Source organism: Mastacembelus armatus, chromosome 24, assembly GCF_900324485.2.
Source record: "Mastacembelus armatus chromosome 24, fMasArm1.2, whole genome shotgun sequence".
In the NCBI taxonomy this organism is placed as follows: Eukaryota; Metazoa; Chordata; class Actinopteri; order Synbranchiformes; family Mastacembelidae; genus Mastacembelus; species Mastacembelus armatus.
The window spans coordinates 8913303-8932031 of NC_046656.1; the positions used below are offsets into that span (position 1 = coordinate 8913303).

At 42.2% G+C, this 18729-nt stretch overlaps 1 protein-coding gene across 5 annotated transcripts in view; it reads right to left on the reverse strand.

Annotated features, from left to right (window-relative positions):
- Positions 1 to 857: 857 nt before the first annotated feature.
- runx2b (RUNX family transcription factor 2b) overlaps positions 858 to 18729 on the reverse strand; it is a 39615-nt gene continuing 21743 nt past the window's right edge. For 3 of the 5 annotated variants that reach the window (XM_026318804.2, XM_026318805.2, XM_026318806.2), the window contains 4 exons: positions 18410 to 18514; positions 8819 to 8986; positions 6799 to 6960; positions 858 to 4089 (listed from right to left, as the gene is read on the reverse strand). In XM_026318804.2, the coding sequence (XP_026174589.1) occupies positions 3611 to 4089; positions 6799 to 6960; positions 8819 to 8986; positions 18410 to 18514 (914 nt within the window). In that variant the 3' untranslated portion in view covers positions 858 to 3610. The remainder of the gene's footprint in view (positions 4090 to 6798; positions 6961 to 8818; positions 8987 to 18409; positions 18515 to 18729) is intronic. The other 2 variants (XM_026318808.2, XM_026318807.2) reach the window with 2 other exon arrangements.

Here is an 18729-nt window from a genome sequence, read left to right on the forward strand (position 1 = left end):
ACTCTAGAGTTCATTATTATAATTGCTAGACATGGCTGAGAACGCCGAGAATGTGAACCTGAAACCAGCAGGAGCTTTTTTCCATGCAATCTATATTCAGGGAAATCCCAAGAACATTCCCAATCTGAACCTTAAAAAAACACATGGGATGGTGTAGCTCTGCCTCCCTCCCTCACCATGTGTACATGTGCGCACACACTTAGATTGGCTCTATTATGTCTTGGAATAATGTAAAACAGCTTCCCTGGTTCTCCCTGTCTCCATCTCTCTGGTTTCCCACTGTACCTTTGAAATGAAGCCATGGCAGTGGCAGTGGCAGTAGTAGTCTGGCTGAGCATGCCGAGGCCCCAGCCTGCCTTAGTCCCCGTCCAAAGACAATGTTGGTGCAGACGGAGCGGCAGACCAGAGATGACACCGCTAAATGTGTTTCCTATGTGCAACATACTCACGGATCTGTTTGTTAACTGTTTCAGAGAAGATTAAATGAGTGATGACACTGCTAAAAGATTCTTGGAGAATTAAATCGTGTGCTCAGCAGCGGCAGATTTCCCCCTCTGCCTGATTGAAAACTGTGAAATATTTGTGAATATTGTGAATTACTAAAACTTTATCATTTCCGTTATACAGTTTGCATATTCCAACGCTACTTGCTGCCCGTTGTAATGTCATAAAATCATCTTGTACATGTATGTGTTAAAACAATTTAAAAGTGAGCAGAGATTTTTAATTTTTGGGGGTTGAAATAAAAATCCAGCAAAGACCCAGAAAATGTGGTGGATCACCTCTAACACGTACATGTTGAATTTTAAATTAAACCAAAACTCCTTGTAGTGGAAAGAGAAGATTAAGAGGAAAGATTAAGTTACAAAATTCCTATTTTATTCTTAAAATAAAATGTACAATCACAATGCCAATTTCACTCACTGTTGTCAGGTCTGTTTCTCCCTTAAAAAAGAAAAATCTCACTTGATGATCTTTATGAAACGTACCAGCAAACTCTAATGGTATCTCCATTAGTTTCAATTTCCTGACAAGTATTCATGAGAGAAGAAGCATAACAATAGACATAACAAGTAAGCTTTACATAAGAGCAGGGTATGGTTCCTGGATATCATACATCATTTAAATAATACAAGGTCTTTGATGACAGTTTTACCAAAGGAAAGAAAAGGAGGAACCTCTTATTTTCTAAGGAAGAAAAATAAAACAACAACGTGAAGCAGATGGGGACAATATGGGATGTCAGTGCTGCATTAATGTGTAAACAGTTTTTTAAAAGACCATTTCCTGTTCAAATTGTGGAAAAAATAAAGTTAAATAAATTGCAACAGATGTGCAGTTACTATGGAGTCAATGAACAACTTTGTCATTGGAAAAAAACTATCAAATGACAACAATCTAAAAAAGTTTTTATTTGTTTTCTTATGTTACGCTGTAACAGCAAAAACACTTTTTGTTTGGGCTGAAGCAGTTGGGATAATCTAGTGTGACATTTTCAATTCGATTAAGTGAGTTCAGAACATCCTCTGCAGAGACTGGAAAAGAAGCACTGCGTGCAAACCTTCAATGAAAAGTCTGATCCTTGGACACGGCCATGTTTTTCTCAGCTTTTTCAAATTGGGTTATTATATTACCTACATGCACTGAATATCATATTGTATGAAATCAAAAAAAAAACAACATTTTATCCTCCGAACAAATACCAACTGCCTTGTGAGATCAGATTCAACTCTAATGTAAATAGATTGGTTGGCCAAGTGTTATCCATTCTATGTGTGTGTGCAACTGAAGTGGCGTTTTATCTGCAGCGAGGACCAAAACCACGAGCCCTGCTGGCAGCCAGCCGCAAGTGCTGCTAGAAATAAGAAATAAGTGCTTTATGAAACAAACATACACAAGTCTCCCATATTTTTTGGTTACCATTTTGCTGCCAGCAGCTGAATCCAATCACCTTGTTTTTTTTATTTATTTATTTATTTTTTTGCTCTTTTTCTTTTTACTCTGACGCTTAAAAAAAAAAATCTCACATAGTAATTTGATATTGAACAATATCAGACCTCCCACTCATCCTGGTGCCACAGAATTGCTGTAGATTGTGACACAGGTTAATGAGGATGGTACACATGTATTTGGTAAACCATGTCAGTGAAAGCAAAGAATGGAAAATAAATAAATGTCTGAAGGAATGTCACAGTCTCTCTTGTGTTTAACTGTGATAGCTCCTTTTCAATCTTAAAGACTGAAAGAGAAAAATGCAAAGAAACAAAAAAGTACCCACGTGTGTCACACACTAAGACAAACTTTTTCAAAGCTATCTTTTACACATGATATGAGAGCTATAGCAGACTTGGCATGGTTTCTCAAGAGCTTTCAGTCGGACTGGATATGAAAAAAACACATGCAGATATAACAAAACTGTAGGATCATCCAAGGATTATTCCAGTCCTGAGGAGTTCATGTATCACAAAATAACTGAACCTTGGTCCGACTTGCTGCTTTGGATTGCACCACTAGATGTGACACCTCCATAATCATCTTTTGGCTACATGTCAGTGCGTCTATGTACCGTTTCTTATTTGAATAAAAGACATGCATCTGTGTGCATGTCAGACCAGACAACTTAAAGAAATTGTGCAGAATTTCCCCCCAGCAGATAATCATTTTCCCCCCACTGAAGCGCTTTTTCATGGTATGTTGCCAAGAGGCACAATGCGAGTTATTGCTCAATAAATACCAAAGGTTTAATTCCAAGCCAAATGTGTGTCAACGCCTAGCAAGGATGTTGGGCTTTTAACGTGCGGAGCAGTTAAACTGAAAGTTACACCAGAAGAAACATGTTGCAATACTCTTTGGAGAACACATTTCATATTTGAAACTATTTAAATCTTTGGGTACTACAAAAAAAAAAAAAAAAAAATTAAACCTCTCACTCTCTTAAATTACCTATCAAAAAATCATTTTAACTTAGTCATATAGATGCATCAAAAATATTCAGATTACACTTCCTTGACTCAAGTTTCAAATACAATACATAATTTATGGCTTTATAAGTTAAAACTAAGAAAACGCCTCAATCTACGTCAACGTTACACCCACAATATACAAGTTAAATTAATTGGTTTAACGCAAATTTAATGTCCATACCACTTAAGGTAACATATGTGTTACTCTCATACCTTGCTAGTCAGTGCTTAATTTGCATCTTGATATTGTCGTAGTACAAAAACATGCTCTGCAAAAAGCCTTACTGAAATACAAACACTATACAAAAGAGGCAGTCTCTTACAAATATTGTTGAAGCATCCCTTAGCTTGTGGATTATAATACAGCTGAAATAATGTCTTATCCACTTGGGTCTAGTAAACCAAAATTGTCTTTCTCATTATTGCTGTGAGAATGACTCCCTTTGTAGTGCCTTGGTCAAAACACATTCCAGGAAGACTAGTCCATACAAGTCTGGTCTTTTTTTGATCTCAAACTTAATTTCCAAGCAAAAGGTAGAGATAGCTGATGAGAGCTCAAAAATCCCCTTTTCAAAGAAAAAAAAAAGGTTTTTGTGCTTGCAAACCATGACATCAGTTGACTTCTAATCTCCACCCCTTGGTTTTCTTCAATATGGCCTCCACACAGCTTCATCCATGCGGCCTCCAGGGTTGAGAACAGTTGGGGAGTTACTGTGGCTCCCGTCGCCGTCCACCCCTCCCTCCGTCTGGCTGGGCAGGTTGGGGTTCACCAGGGAGGTGCCCGTGGAGGCACTAGTGCAAGGCGGGATCATCCGGGAGGGCGAGCGATCGCCGCCGGGAACCATGGAGAACTGGTAGGAGCCGGATGACGCACCATAGTAGAGATAGGGTGTGCTGCTGGTTTGGAAGGGTCCACTCTGGCTCTGGGTGGAGCCCGGGTAAGGCGGGGGAAGGTAGGTGTGATAGTGGGCGCTGCCCAGAGACATGGCGGAGGTGACGGGTGGGGTGTAGGTGAAGGTGGCTGGGTAGTGCATCCGAGGGCTGGAGAATCGCGTCTCTGTGAGGGAGGACAGACCCGGGAACTGGCGCTCAAACTGACCAGGGAATGGGCTCAGGTCGGAGGAACCTAAAGACACACACAGAGAAACAGCTTCTTTCTTTAGCATGCTCTGATATCAACAGAGCAGCCTCAACAATTACACTTCCTCTCACTAGTTTGTCAGTTTTGATTCTATGAAATGTGGCTTTGGACTCTTAGACTATTTAGCAAATGGTCTTAGTGGAGTAATTGAATTTAACAAATAAGTCCCCTGAGAAATGAAACAATAGTAAACATACATATTCAGTCATTTCAAGCCAGATATGTGCATTAACCAGTTTGGATTGGCTAATGGACTTTTGTGGGCACAGTTATGAAAAAGCATGTTTCTATAAATATTGTTTTATTCATAAACATTAGTGGCATTATTCACTTCAGCTCCTGAGTTTTGATAAAGTTGACAAATACATCAGCAAAGTCCCAGAAATGCATAAGTCTTAATATGTTTATGCCTCTGCATATTTATGTGTCTGTGTGTTGTGCATGTTTATGTGTATCTGAATAACTGTTTATGCATGCAAATGTGTGTCACGGTGCATGTGAGGGTGTGGGTGTGTGTGTGTGTGTGTGTGTGTGTGTGTGTTGGGGGGGATTGTGTGAATACTGTATGCACATAAAAAAGCAGTTGGGATGAATCAGGAGCTGCACATGTGGAAACACTTTAAGCAGAAACAGTTTCCATGAGATCCATAATGAGGCAGGGCTGAGCTCTGATGTGGCTCCTCTCCTCGCCTCCCATCGGCTCCAGCGTGTGTGTGTATGTGTGTGTTCGTGTGCAGTGCGCGTGAGTGAGTGTGCAAGAGGGAGAGAGAAAGAGAGAGAGCTGAGAAGGAGCTGCTCCATCTCACCCTTCGTTCCTCTTTACGCTTCATCCTTTAAAAAATACCCAAAAACCACTAACTGGCTGCGGTGAGCTTCGCACTGGGCGCAGAGTTTAAGGAGAATAGGAGGTCCTCCTCCTCTCGCACACCCACCCTGCTGTCTCCTCTCAGCGGTTTAGTCCAGCCATGGCGCTCTTATCATAAATCACCAGGCGTCTTCCGTGTCACCATGTCTGCTGCGAGAGGACAGGGGGTGGCGGGGAAGCGGAGGGCGGATGCAGTGTTTATGTACATGGAGGAATTGTGAAGTCAGGTTCGTCGCTAGCGTCAGATAGCATATGCTGCCAATTAAGGCCTTTAAACTTCCTCTTTCCACAAGACTTGTTTGATTCTCACAGAAATAGTAGGTGATTGTCTTTGCTGTAGAGGAGCAGTGTGATCTCAGACATGACCGGTGCTGTTCAATAAACTCCTGACTTCTGCTTTTAACATTTGGCCCTATTTTAGTCCTCAAAGGGGCCCTGTGATGATGAGCCAGATTGAACTTTATTAGTTTAAATGAAACCAGAGTGAAACAGCGTCTAAATATTTGAAAGACTTTTACAAACTTTGGAGCATCACTTCCAAATTATGTGTTTGACTTGACTGAGGACGTTTTGCAACTGCTTCTTAGCAAATGTTAACATTTCAACACTAGACCTGAATTGCATGAAGGTGTGGGTGTGTGTGTGTGTGTGTGTGTGTGTGTGTGTGTGTGTGTGTGTGCGTGTGTGTAGAAGGGGTGGGATGCTTGCACTGGAGCATCGATATCAGCTTCTTGGTGTGCTCTGAGGATGGATACAGTTACAGTGCTGCCTGCCGATGTGTCAGCATGGTCTTCAGAGATCTGAGAGCCTTAGTCACATCACTTATCAGGCATTAGGTGCTGGAGGTGTACCAGTGGGTAAAAGCAGGGAGGGCTAGTTTTTGGCCTGTGTTTATGCATGTGCACGTGATTGCGTGTGCATTTGTGTAACTTCGAGAACAAAGCCTTGCGATTGTGAGATGAAAGCTGAAGCGAAAGACCAAACTAATCGGAGCTGACAGGGCAGCTGGCTGGATTTTAAACCCTTTCTAATGCAGAGTCACACGGCCCCGTCGCGTAATCACTCACCCTCGCTTGGGGCACACACAGGAGGGTGTAGAGTGTTAGCACAAGGAAACACAAGGGGAAAAAAAGGAGGGTAGAAAAAAAAAAAAACTCCGATGGCAGGGAGTCAAACAGGTGTATGAGGGAGTAACTTGTCTGGCGGCATGTAGGGATTGTAAAGAAGCTTTCACATCAGGAGAAAAACAGAAACAAATTGGAACACAGATGCTGCCGTTATGGCAAACACACTGGCTAATGCAATTACCCAGAATGCCTTGTGAGAGTGGCGTATCACAATAAAGACACTTTATTTGTCAGTCACAAGCCTGTTATTATCCCGGGGCCTGTTATTACCCATATTCCTCTGGGATCAAAGTCTTGGAGCAAAGAAAAAAAGGAAACAATCGTTTTCCCTCTACTGTCTAAAAGACCCCATCCAAACCGCTCTCTGGAGAGACTGTCGGACATGACAACATGCCTCATTCCTCATGTTCATCTGTGAGTGAGCTAATAGCAGCTTGCTGTGCTGTATTAGTCTCTGGTAAATAGTAGCACGTACAGTGGATTTTTATTTTTTTTTTTGTAGTTCAATGAGCAAGTCTTTGCTTATGTTTCTGCTTTGGTCTGAGTGTGAAATCGTGTCTGAGCGTCCGTCTTTCTCGCCTCATTTCCCTCCTTCTGTCTCATCAGAAAATGTATTATCTGGTTTCTTGGCAGCAGATTAGGCAGCTGTGACGGGACAAGGACACGGGGTGGTTTCACACAGTGGCAGAGTAGTGGTTCTACCTGGCAATCGTCTAGGCACGTCACTGATGGCAGGCAGGCCCGTGCCTCGGCTGGAGGAGAGGGGGGTGGTGGAGTGCACTGAGGGGGACGCCATGGGACTCAGGTAGGACGGGTACGTCTGTTCGTACGACCACGGAGGAGAGGACTGGGACTGACGAGGGTCTGATGGGGAGAAACGGAGCAAGGGAGGAAAAGGAGGAAGGAGAAAAACAGCCCATGAAAACACATAAAGGGGAAAAAAACAGACAGGAAAAGAAAGGAAGAATAATTACCAGTGGCCAATCAGCTGGTTCATATGTTCTAATTTTGTGCTAAAATGGGTTTCAAATTGACAATAACATTCATAACAACTGTAGACATTATTAGTGTTTCTGCTTCTCTGTGCTTGTGTTTAGACGTAAGTATCAGTTGGATGTGTTATGCAACATCCTCCATAATGACACATCTAATGTTTACCTTGCAGGAGAAGATCTTCCTGTTTGCCTTATAAAACACTGTGCTTGCAGCTGAGGCACAGAGAGCCTTGCTGGCACACACCCAAGGTGTAAACATACCAGCAGACAACCACGAAAACTGCAGCACACACTTATTGAGCGCGTCTGAAACTGCAACACAAGTCTAGTGCATGAAAGTTGATCGATATTGAGTCATATCAGAGCAGTTTTTAACTGAGACATTGGAGAACAAATGTGCAGTGATTTACCAGCTCTACTTCAGACTATTGTATTGCAGGTGGGGGGCTGGAAAGGTTAAAGAGCTGCTTTGATCTTATTAAATATTCAGTTAGTTGAATGGTTAGTTAAAAGTACTAACAGTTTAAATAGCTGGTTGAAAATAGTTAATAATTAGGTTAAACTGAAAGGGTTGAACATAATGAATAATATTATATAATATAGTATAATAATACTTGAAATAGCAAATAATAATGACTTAAATTTAAAATAGCTAAAAGAAATGGGGTTCAAAATAAATAAAACTGATGAACTTCCAACTTCTACCACTCCAAGTGGTTCATAGTAAGAATGCAAACACAACCAACCTGGCCCAGTTATAGATAGTTTAATTAATAAAAACACTAATTAATATGTATACACAGGAAAAGTGTATTGATGATGGGGTATGGGGCTGTGGGCACCGGCCTGACAATAAAGATTTGAAACCACTCTTCAAACAAACAGAGCTGCACTTTGATAGCAATATCTAGTTTCACCTCTAAATATTTACACTTGAGAATCAGTTGGCTCACATAAAATTATTGTCCAATCCTGTGTGTAAAACTCTTCACTTGGCGTCACACAGCTACACAGTTTAACAATCCCTCAAACGATCCACTAAGTAACGCAACAAAGCAATGGCAGAGAGTAACTAAGAGCTAAGTGACGACCTGTGATGATCCCCCTGGGGTGTGGTGTGCGATCAGGTAGCAGCCATTCCAAACCGTGAGAGATGGTGTTACCTTCTTGGATGTAGATAGAGTGACAAGAGCAGAGAAAGACAGATGATCTCGGAGGCAATGTCGCAAACTGCACTGGGAATAAAGTGCTGGTGCCATCGCGATGTGGCTCCAGTTTCTCCCTACATCCAGTAAATATGGCTCAGTTTGTGACTCAGCCTTTAGGACACTCTGAGAAAGTGTGGAAAATACTATTCTTGTATGTGCGGAACCAGGCCAACAAACACATGATGTCATGTACCATGTTACGTCGTACTGTATAACAAAATGATTTATCTACATTTGATACGTTTGCGATGTGACAGCTGACAGACGCCATAGACTTTGAAATAAACCAAGAAAGGTTTAATTTTTTTTAACTTCAATTTCCAAATATATGGCCACACTGCTGATCCCACCCATGTTGATCCTAGAGGCCAGAGGTCAAGATCAGCTGTATCAACAGTATGCTGATAGAGATTCAGCACTTTGCTCAGCTGCACATTAGGAGGTTGGATACACACTGTGATGGCGTTTGAACCCTGTCATTCCTGGGTGTAAGTTTAAAGTTGAGGTTGGGCTGCTCACCAGTTATCTGTGTCTGTGTCTGCGGGTTGAAGGAGTTGGCTGCTGTGTTGAGAGTTGGCCGGGGGGCTTGAGTGGGAACGGTGACCCTCACCCTCATTCTCTCAAGCTCACTGAGGCGGTCTGAGAAGAGACCAGCCTTGGGAGGGTCCTCGAGCTTTTGACGATGCCCTGCGGACACACGAATAGTTAGTATTATTACTATTGCGGCTGTGATGTTGCATGCAAACCATACTTTTATTGATGTAAGATGAGACTCGCAGACCAAGCTCGGCTTCGTATGACTAATGACCTGAATTTGTTTGCTGTTCTCTTGGCTTACAGTTTGTCAGTTAGTCTGTATAATGTGAATTTAATGAGTCATTTCTTCTATGTGCCATGCCTTACTTGGCAAACACACTTGGTGCTCCTAATCAAAGAGAAGGTATTGAGAGTTTTGAAAGTGATATGCAACATCCTGATAATTGACAAAGACATTGGCAATTAGCTGGTATCACCTTGCACGTAAGAAAAAAACAGAGCAAAACAGAGACTGAGATGTTTCACCTATGTTAAGATTTAACACGAGGCTTCTTTCTCAGGTAAGCACAAGCTCTCACCATCACACCCATCCCCCTATTATCCCCACAGGAGTTGTAACATTTGCCAAATACACTTATTTGTTTCCTGCATTCTTTATACTTTATATTCCTGATTTTATTCTCATCACTCTTTCAGGTTGGTAACTCTAGACTCTTCAGATATATACAAATGCACTGCACACACATTTGCAAAAACTTGATCATGCACACAAACACAAGACAATGTGTCAGTCACTCTCTGTCTGAGCCAGCCCATCCCTGTCCTAGCAGCCCAATCTGCCCTGCAGCAAGAACACACCAAACCTGCCCAGGGGCCTAGGTGTAGACTATAGTTATGCCAAGGTGGGGTAAAAACAGAGGCCTGAGCACACACACTTCTTTCCAACAATGATACAAGATTATGTCAGTGTTTCTGGCTGTTCTGTCTAGTCCCACACAAACTAATCTGCAAAGGCAGTAAAGTAAATATCAAACAGAGGAGAGTAGAGACTCCTGCTGTGCTTGGCAGAACTCCAATTGGCAGAGGAAAAACAGAAAGCTAATTCAGAATCCTGCCCAACCTGCCTGCTGCCTGGGTTGGGAACAAAGATCTGGCACTACACTGGAAGGGTGTAGGGAGAGATCATCAAAATCATTTCTGTCACTGAATCACCATTACAAAGATTAAAGACCACAAAAAAGGGTCCTTGTGGACTAATAGCCTATCATGTGTACTGATAACCCCCTGGCTGAGGAGCTTTGCTGCACACTATTCCCAATGTTCTCATTTTCTGCATATTTTCTGTCAATTTCACTGTCAAATAAATGCGAAATGGCAAAGATCTACTTTAAAAATTGCCTCTTACTTGGCACAGCATTTTTCCACTACTAAAAAAAAAAAAAAAGTCAGCCCCAGAAATTGCTTTTCTAAACCATCTGACTCTTTGCAACAAATTAATTTTTTCTGGAACAACTGTTTGGAATTTTAATACCAAATACCACTGCTCTGAAATGAGAATTGAGAATGGCGGCAGAGAAAATGCAGCCAGTGACAGTCAGACAGACCATGATTTTTATTAGAATGACGTTACCGGATTGGCATCATCCAGTTCAAAATAAACACACAATCTCTTCATCGGCTTTTAAACGTAGTTGCTTTGGAACAGAGGATAATATTAGCTACTTGAAAAACCTCAGCTTGTTGAAGGCTTTACAACATAAATCATGTCCGTATTTCATTAATAATGTTTCTTCTTCGTTCCTGCGGATAATTTGTGCCTCTCGCTGGCATTCCTTGTCTCTCTGTGCCCAGTCAATCATAGCGTTTCCATTTTCAACAGAGCAAATTTCTATTTTAAAAAAGCCTCGGGACACAGTGCGGGCTTTGTGCACAGCCCGTCTCCTAGTGATGGGAATAAATAGCAACAGGAGACCAAGGGAGATGAGGGAAGACAGAGGGGGACAGACACGAGGGGGGGAGGAGGCATATGCAGAAGAAGAGACCCTGATGACCAGTAAATTAAGAGCTCTGGATGGGTCTGCATCAGTCAGGAGAGACAGGCTCTGTAAAGAGTGCTGAGTAGAGCGAATGGTGAAATAGTTAGAGACAGTTTAGAGTTACGACATCTTTGAGGAGGATCCCGAAATACAGACATTTAAACATGTATTCAAAGACCCAAAGACAATACTGACCAAGACAAGCCAGCTCTCACTGGTAACTTACATTACAGGTCACAATTTCAGTAACTCTCCTTGACTATCATGCTGTCAAAAAAACCTATGGATGCAGCTCCGTTTAAAGGAAACCAGTGTATGTTTTCTCCTACAGGAATGCAGCATGTCAAACACTACATTAAGATCCAATTTGCACTCCAAACAGTATGACCTCAAGTGCATTAGTTTAGTGGGCCCTGACAGTAAATACAGTTTTTCATGAGTTAATTACACCTTATAGACAACAACTGTTGCCAAACACAAGACGTCTCAGCTGTTTTATCGGAACCCTAGCAGGGCGGAGGAATGAGCCCGGGGTATTTAAAGGAGCGGGAAAAGCGGATGATTTCACTGCCGTAGGGAAAGTCCCTGAGATTCCCATCATCCCTGTGAAAACAGCGGAGATTTTCGATAGCGCCTGCCACTTCCCTGCCCAGCCAGCGGCCGGAAACGTGGACAGATTCAGACCAGATGTGAGCAACTTGCACACATGCAGAAACACACACATGCAAGTATGGATGTATGCAAACACATGTCTGCACAAGCAATCATGTGCCTTTGTATGCATGCATGGTGCCTGCACTTCTGCACAACCATACACAATGAAGGGACACACATGCACACACTCACACCACTAAAGACGAATAATGATTGGATAACACCTCTATAGATAGTATCTCTAATCACACAGTTACACACTGATCCTAGAATAGTATTATTTCAGCCGTCCTAGGGACGTAAGTCTGGATTCAACTTTCCCCTGCTGATCTGATAACAGTTAGTAAAAGTAAGTAGGCAAACAGAATATAAGTCCTCTGTAATTAATTGTAGCATTAGTTTGGATCTGAGCCTGAGGACATGGATCTTTGATGGATGGGTTAGTTGTTCCTTCATATGTCCTGGCTGAAAATATTTCCCTAGTTCTTTTGGCTTTGGTATGACTTGTTTTGGGATTTTACATGACAACGATATCGGTGTACTTTAATAACACACCTAGTTCTAAGTTCCTGGAACTGAAATGTTCATTGAAAGACGAATAAATATGAAGCTTAAAAAATATGAATCTAAAGCCAGCTAGTTTAGCTTAGCAACCAGTGAAAACAAGGAGAAACAGCTAGCCTAATCACCTGCTCTAGCTTCATATTTACCATATAAAAGTGGTATTGATACTCTTCTTCCACCAGGTTTCAAAATTGTCAATCTTCTCCTTTAAAAGAACTTCCTCCCCCACAAGACATCAAATTTCAGTTATCACTGCTGACGCTACAGAAGGAAATTCCCCAGACTGAAGCCTGACTAGGTCCCATGTGAGGAAAATACTGAATAAATAGGACAAAAGATAAATTTGGTGTCACGTCATGCTCTCTAAGCCCTTCACACTAGTTTATGATCACACGGTGGGCTCAGATATACTGTATGTATCATTGGGACTGATTCAGAAACACCACCATGTTCACGGAGCCTGGGTTGAATCAGCCAGTTTATGTTCGTGTGTGCGCATGTGTGTATCACTCATTTCGCAGTGGAAGAGCCAGTAAAGTTGGTGAATGAATACGCTGTGTCCATATTTCACTTTTTTATTTGGAACCCCTCACAGTGGCCATGTTGTTTTTGTGAGTGGTCAGAAACAATGAATTATTTCAGGTGGCAATCTGAAGCTGGCAGAGCGTGGCCTGGGAGGAAAAACGCTGAGTGGGTGACAGCCAGACGCCCGTCTACCATGGGGGTCTGGTATAAAAGGAGAAGAAGGAGGAAAGGAGGAGAGAAAGAGGAGAGGAGAGATACTAAAAACAGAAATGGATGAAAAGGAAAGACAAGAGAAAGAAGTGAAAAACAGACGAGAGACGAGATGTGGTGAGATGAGGCAGCAAGTAAAGGAGAGAAGGAGAACGAGTGAAAGGGGGAGCCAGGCTGTCGTGGAGCGTTGCCAGCCGTCTGTGTGGTCCATGCGTTCCAGCCTGGAGGAAACAAGCCAGGCAAGGGAAGGGCACACACACACATACAGACTTAGGTACACACACAGACATACACAACAATTCCCAAAGGCGATACATTTATTGAACGCAAAAACACTTTATATACACAATTGTAGAATTTTAAAGAACACACACACACACACACACACAAGTTTGCCTTGTGTGTGGTTTTCAGACAGGCTCCCTCTGCACCTCTTTACTCACATTAAAGTGTTTTGATTCAGAACAGGGGAAAACAAATCCCTCAGAGATGTTTTTGTTCCAGCTCGGGGACCAACCAAATCTGAACCCCCTCTTTCTTACTTTTCTGCCTCGCTTTCTCACTCTTTATTCTTGTCTTCCTCTCTGTCGCGCCCGCCCATTGAATGATTTTGTGTTTTTCGTTGTAGAGGCCTTGGCACCTCTTCAAGGAACTTCATAAGACATTCAACTGACTGACTGCCTCTGGAAAAGCCTTAAGTCTTTTTTTCCCCCCAACCCTTCCTCCTTCCCTCCCTACCACTTTTCATTCCTTTTCCTCCTGATGTTTGGGTGAGTTTTATTTGTCCGGCTCCCATTGTTAAAAGCTGCTTTGAGTAAAAAAGCAGCGGATAGGTTAGGGCGTGTGACTGTGTGCATGTCTATGAGGAAGAAAAGAGTATTGAGCCTTCTAAAATCCTCTTTAATTATCTGGATGCTGTACAAAAGTATATTCTATTTTTTGGACAGGTTGCTTTAGGCAGTCACTGACAAGGCATGATAGTCTAGAGACATAAAGGGCCTCATATTACTGTAGGTAATTCACTGAAATGGCAGCTGGCTGATATCATCTAAATATTGTGGTACAATGTAATTAGCATTTGTAAGGATCTTAGAGTTCAGCACTGAGTGTAAACATCTGTTGTAAAAAAAAAAAAAATAAAACCTGTGCCTTACAGCAGGTAATAGTACCCCACGCATGCATGTATTGGCATGTGTGATAAAACTGTTTAAAGGCCTTTGGTGTCATCATGACAGACGTTAATGGAGGCATCTCACTTACCCATACTGTTTCCATAGCAATACTGAGGATGGCAATCTTTATTAAGGAGATTTAATGGGGTGTAGCCTTGTTACCATTCCAGTAATGTTTTTTAGATTTGTGGGTGTTGTCTGAGTGCATAGTTGAGTGATACAATAGACCATGCAACATCCTGTACTATACAGCTCACTTGTGGTGTGCCACAAGGTTAGGTTTTAGGTCTACTGCTACTTTGTGTTTACATGCTTCCTTTAAGGGGACATTATTTTTCAATGACACTGAGCTATATCATCAGTAACTAATGGTGACAACAGTGATCTTCTAACTGATTTGATGTCATTAAACACCTATCCGCATTGTGATTAAGCAAACTGTATCAATTACAGTTTAGTTCATCAGTTTATTCAGCCCTCCCAACTTCACCCAACACATCCTTAAAAACCCCGGCAGTCCCATGTTAGGATTTCTAGAAAACTAGAAATCTGAGACTGCTCTGTTTTGATTCTAAGGTCAAGATGGTTTGATTATCCTGTTTTCTTCACTTAAAAATCACATCCAAAATCAAATCTTTGCAATTCTCTCATACCTGGCGAAATTTATCCATTCCTCTTATTTCACTCTGTTTGGATTTCTGTTACTCATGTTATTCACATTTAAGCCAGAGGTCTATCTTTCAATTGCAGCCAGTCCAAAACGAGGCAGCAACAATTTTTAAAAAATACATTGTGGCAAGTGTAATCACATTATACTTGTCTTAGTCTCCTTTCGCAATAGCTTAATTTCAGAATTGAGTTCAAAAGGTTGAATTAGTTTAAAAGTTGCATTTCCTGTACGTTGATAACCTCCACCCTGCTATTAGCCACTGTATCTGCTGGTGGTATACTGAGAGGAATATGTGCATAAGTATATATTGTGTGTGAGGGTGAGTATGTTTGAATCACAGGAAGTGTTTGGCTTGGCAGACAGGTCTCCTGAACCACTAATATTGTCTGCAGGCCTGTACGTAACCAGGGCCTCTTCACCAGACTTGTTAACACCCTGACCAGAACTGAACCAAAACACGACCCCATCCCCGAGCCCAGAAACCCCCTGAGAGTCAAGACAGACCTGACCACTAACCTCCACCACCGACACACAATGCACACACACTATGTTATGTGCAATATGCCACAGATAGAGACAGTATGTGTGATGCCACAATGGTTTTTGTCACCTCCTATGTTTGTCTGACATCAATTAACTATAATGAGAACAGTGGGTTTGGACAGAAAGCCTTGTATATTGAGTTATTACGGCCTCGGCTATTATCACTCAGGAAGTTTGTCTCAGCTGGCCACAGCCACCGTCAGGAGACAGAACCACCTATAAAAGCATATTGGTTTAAACAACCACTCCCTGTCTATTAGCTCAAAATGACATTTAATGAGGCCTATTAGCTCTCCCCCAAATCGGCACAAGCCTAATGATACCAATAACACACAGTCTTGCTGCAGAACATGTCATGTGGGTGCACACATGCAGACACAGGAACTACATGACAGAAATACACGCATTTGCAATCATATGAGCAGACAGACATGCGCATGCCTGTTCGCATAAACACACACAGACATATACATGTGCAAACACACTTGGTGAGTTGCTGCTGCAGTGGCAAACCACAGAGTAACCAAGAGCTGTCAAGTGATTAAGCACAATGTGAGCCACAGAAACCGAGTTAGCCTCCCGCTAATAACACAGCGGCCAGAGGGACCTGACTAACCACTCACTGTACCCGTACACACACACACACACACACACACACACACACACACACGCTATAAACCTCTGAGGAAAATCATCCCACTGATCTTTAAACTAGGCCTCACTGATATTCGTCACTCTGACCACGCAATTAATTAGCTAAAGCTAAGCACTGCAGTTCAGAGATATGAGCCCCTTCATTCACGGGTGGTCCTTCTTTATCCCCACACTGATATTAGATGAGGAACTGCTGGGGAAATGACATCCCTCAGGAAGACTCATATGGCTGCCATAAGGTTTGCTGTATCACATACACAGACACGAAATGTCCTTCCTGAATTAGACGCCCACAAGGCAAGCCATTAACAGGGAGAAAAAAAACTGCCACTAACACTGGGAAATGTGTTTTAAAAATACAATAAAAGCATGAAGCATGGTTTTTAAATTTAGGATTTTCAGACCAGTCTCCAGCCCATGTTGAAGCCTAGTGTTATTGTCCGCTTATTCTCTGCGAACAACAGTCTTTTTATTTTATTTATTTATTTATTTTACAGAGAAAGGCTCCACAGTGCCAGTGTATGTCAACTTTAAGACAGTCTACTGTTCTTTTTTCTGCGTGGACCCCTCCCTGTAGGGGCCCGGAGTACCACAGGCCTCCTAATTACCCACTCGTTTAACACAAAATGGAGCTGTAATCGCCAAAAAAGCCCCCCCTCATGTGTCAACGAAGCGTTCACAGATAGAATCACAGTTCTGGAGACAGCCAGTGTTCTCAGCTTGCGAGCCTCTCCATGTTGAAACCTGGAGGAGGGGAGGTGCGGTTGAGAGGGCACATGTGTGTTTTGCCACCCTCCGACCTCAGCTTAATGACCCCTGAGAGGGAGACGTGTTCTGGCTGCAGTTTCTGGGTAAATTACACCAGCGCTGTAATTCTGACCACTTAACAACAAAGTAAAGAAGTTCAGGGGTTACGTATGATGACATACTCTTTATTGCTTAAATTACTGTCCTGAAACTGAAGTTAGTACATGCAAACTTTAAAGCCTTCTCTCTGACCACAAAATGAGCAAACAGAAGGGAAGAACAATGGCTGAAAGTGTAGAGTCTCTTCCCCTCACCTGACATCCAAAGGCAGTGGTGCCTTTCTCTGGTTTTGTCTCATTCCAGTAAGGATGTTATGAATCAAAAACTGAAACTTTGCTGATACCAGACTGGTCGTTTCCAAACAAATTCTGCTCCCATTCCCATCTGCTCACCACTAAATAACAGGACTTTGAAAGTCATCTGACGGGGGACAGCAGATGCACAGGAAATGCTTTTGATCAAACAAGATGCCTGGAGAGCAAGGAGGGATGGAGGGGAAAAAGTGGGTGTGACTGAGACTACATGTGCGTTTGAGGACAAGCATGTGCCTTTGTTTCGGGATGCGTGCTGATGAGTGCTGTACTGTATGTCGAGTGTGTGAGACTTTTTTTTGGCACCACCAGCAGGTTTTCTACAGTGGAGACTGACGGTGGTACTAATTCCACTGTGTCATGGCTCCTCTGTGTCTCCATGCGTCCTGGTGCCATATGTGACGGGGCAGGCGGGCTGCTGGGTGGTTTGTGATGTGATATTGTTCATTGAGACGCCATGAGATGAGAATATGTTTTTTTTTTTATGAATAGGGAGGAGGTTTGGGGAAACAGCTGCATGCCAGACCAGTTGGCACTAGTGGCTATAGTAAAGTTTTTTTTTCCTCCTCAGTTGTTTTTATATGGCCCATTAAAATGAGCTGATGCTAGCACTCTGCTACCCAGTGTACCCTCTCAGGAATATTGTGCCACATTTTCATTTCTCTTCTTTCGCCAAAATTATCACATGGGAGTTCTGAAAGGTCAACCTAATTAAACACCTTTTCAATTCTAATGAACTCAATCAGAACATTTTCCCGCAGACTAATTTGTTTTGTTAGCATGCCACCATTCTAGCTGGGTATCTGCAGTTTTTAGGTGGGATGCCAACCAGCAGCTTTTCACTGTTTGAGGTTTGACTCTTTTAATTACATCATCTCAATGTGCCCTCTTCTTCTGCAATAGTTTAATGGCACCCATGTGAAAAGAAAGGTGTCACCAGGTGTTTACTTGGATGCACCAATATCTAGTACTCACAAAACAACAGTGGATGGAAATGTGCATTCATTCACACTTATTCATTGCAGATTATCTTATGGGTTCTGCTAAAATGTATCTACGTTTGTATGGAAAGCCATTTTGAAGTGTAACCCAGTCTGTAAAAAGGGTTGTAGATTTTTCTAGAATTTGAAAAAAATAGCATGTATGGTTTAACTCAGGTTAAATTTAGAGCTACAAGTGTTCAGTTTAAACAAAGTGGGTTATGAGAAGTACAAATCTAATTAAAGATGCCATTCAGTTGCATTATGGGAAATATAGAATCTAGTGCTGGAGGGCTTGGAGGACTTAAATTTAGGAACTTCTGCTGCTTCCATGTTAATAATGCATGTTTAAACACTATGGATGTTTAATAGTGCAAGCCTTAGAGTCAAATTAAAAGAATGTTGGAAACAAATTCTCATATTGTTTGTGCGTGCATTTGTACTCACTCCTGGGCTCACGCGGTCCGTCCACGGTGACCTTTATGGCTCGATGGTAAGTGGCCACTTGTGGTGGATTGGTGAATACTGTGATTGTCAGCGTGAAGCTCTTGCCTGTGGTGACATCAAACAACATCAAATGAAGTACCATCTGAGGGGACAATGACCTGCATTCATGGCTAAACCATCCCTAAGTCACAAGTGTGGTTGTGATCACATAATGGCCAATACAAACTGGGGAAAATCGACTTTAAAAGGATTAGTGACAGACAACATTGGCTGTTTGAGAGAGTCTATTTAGGTTCTCTGGCAGAGCCTAAAGAGAAGAT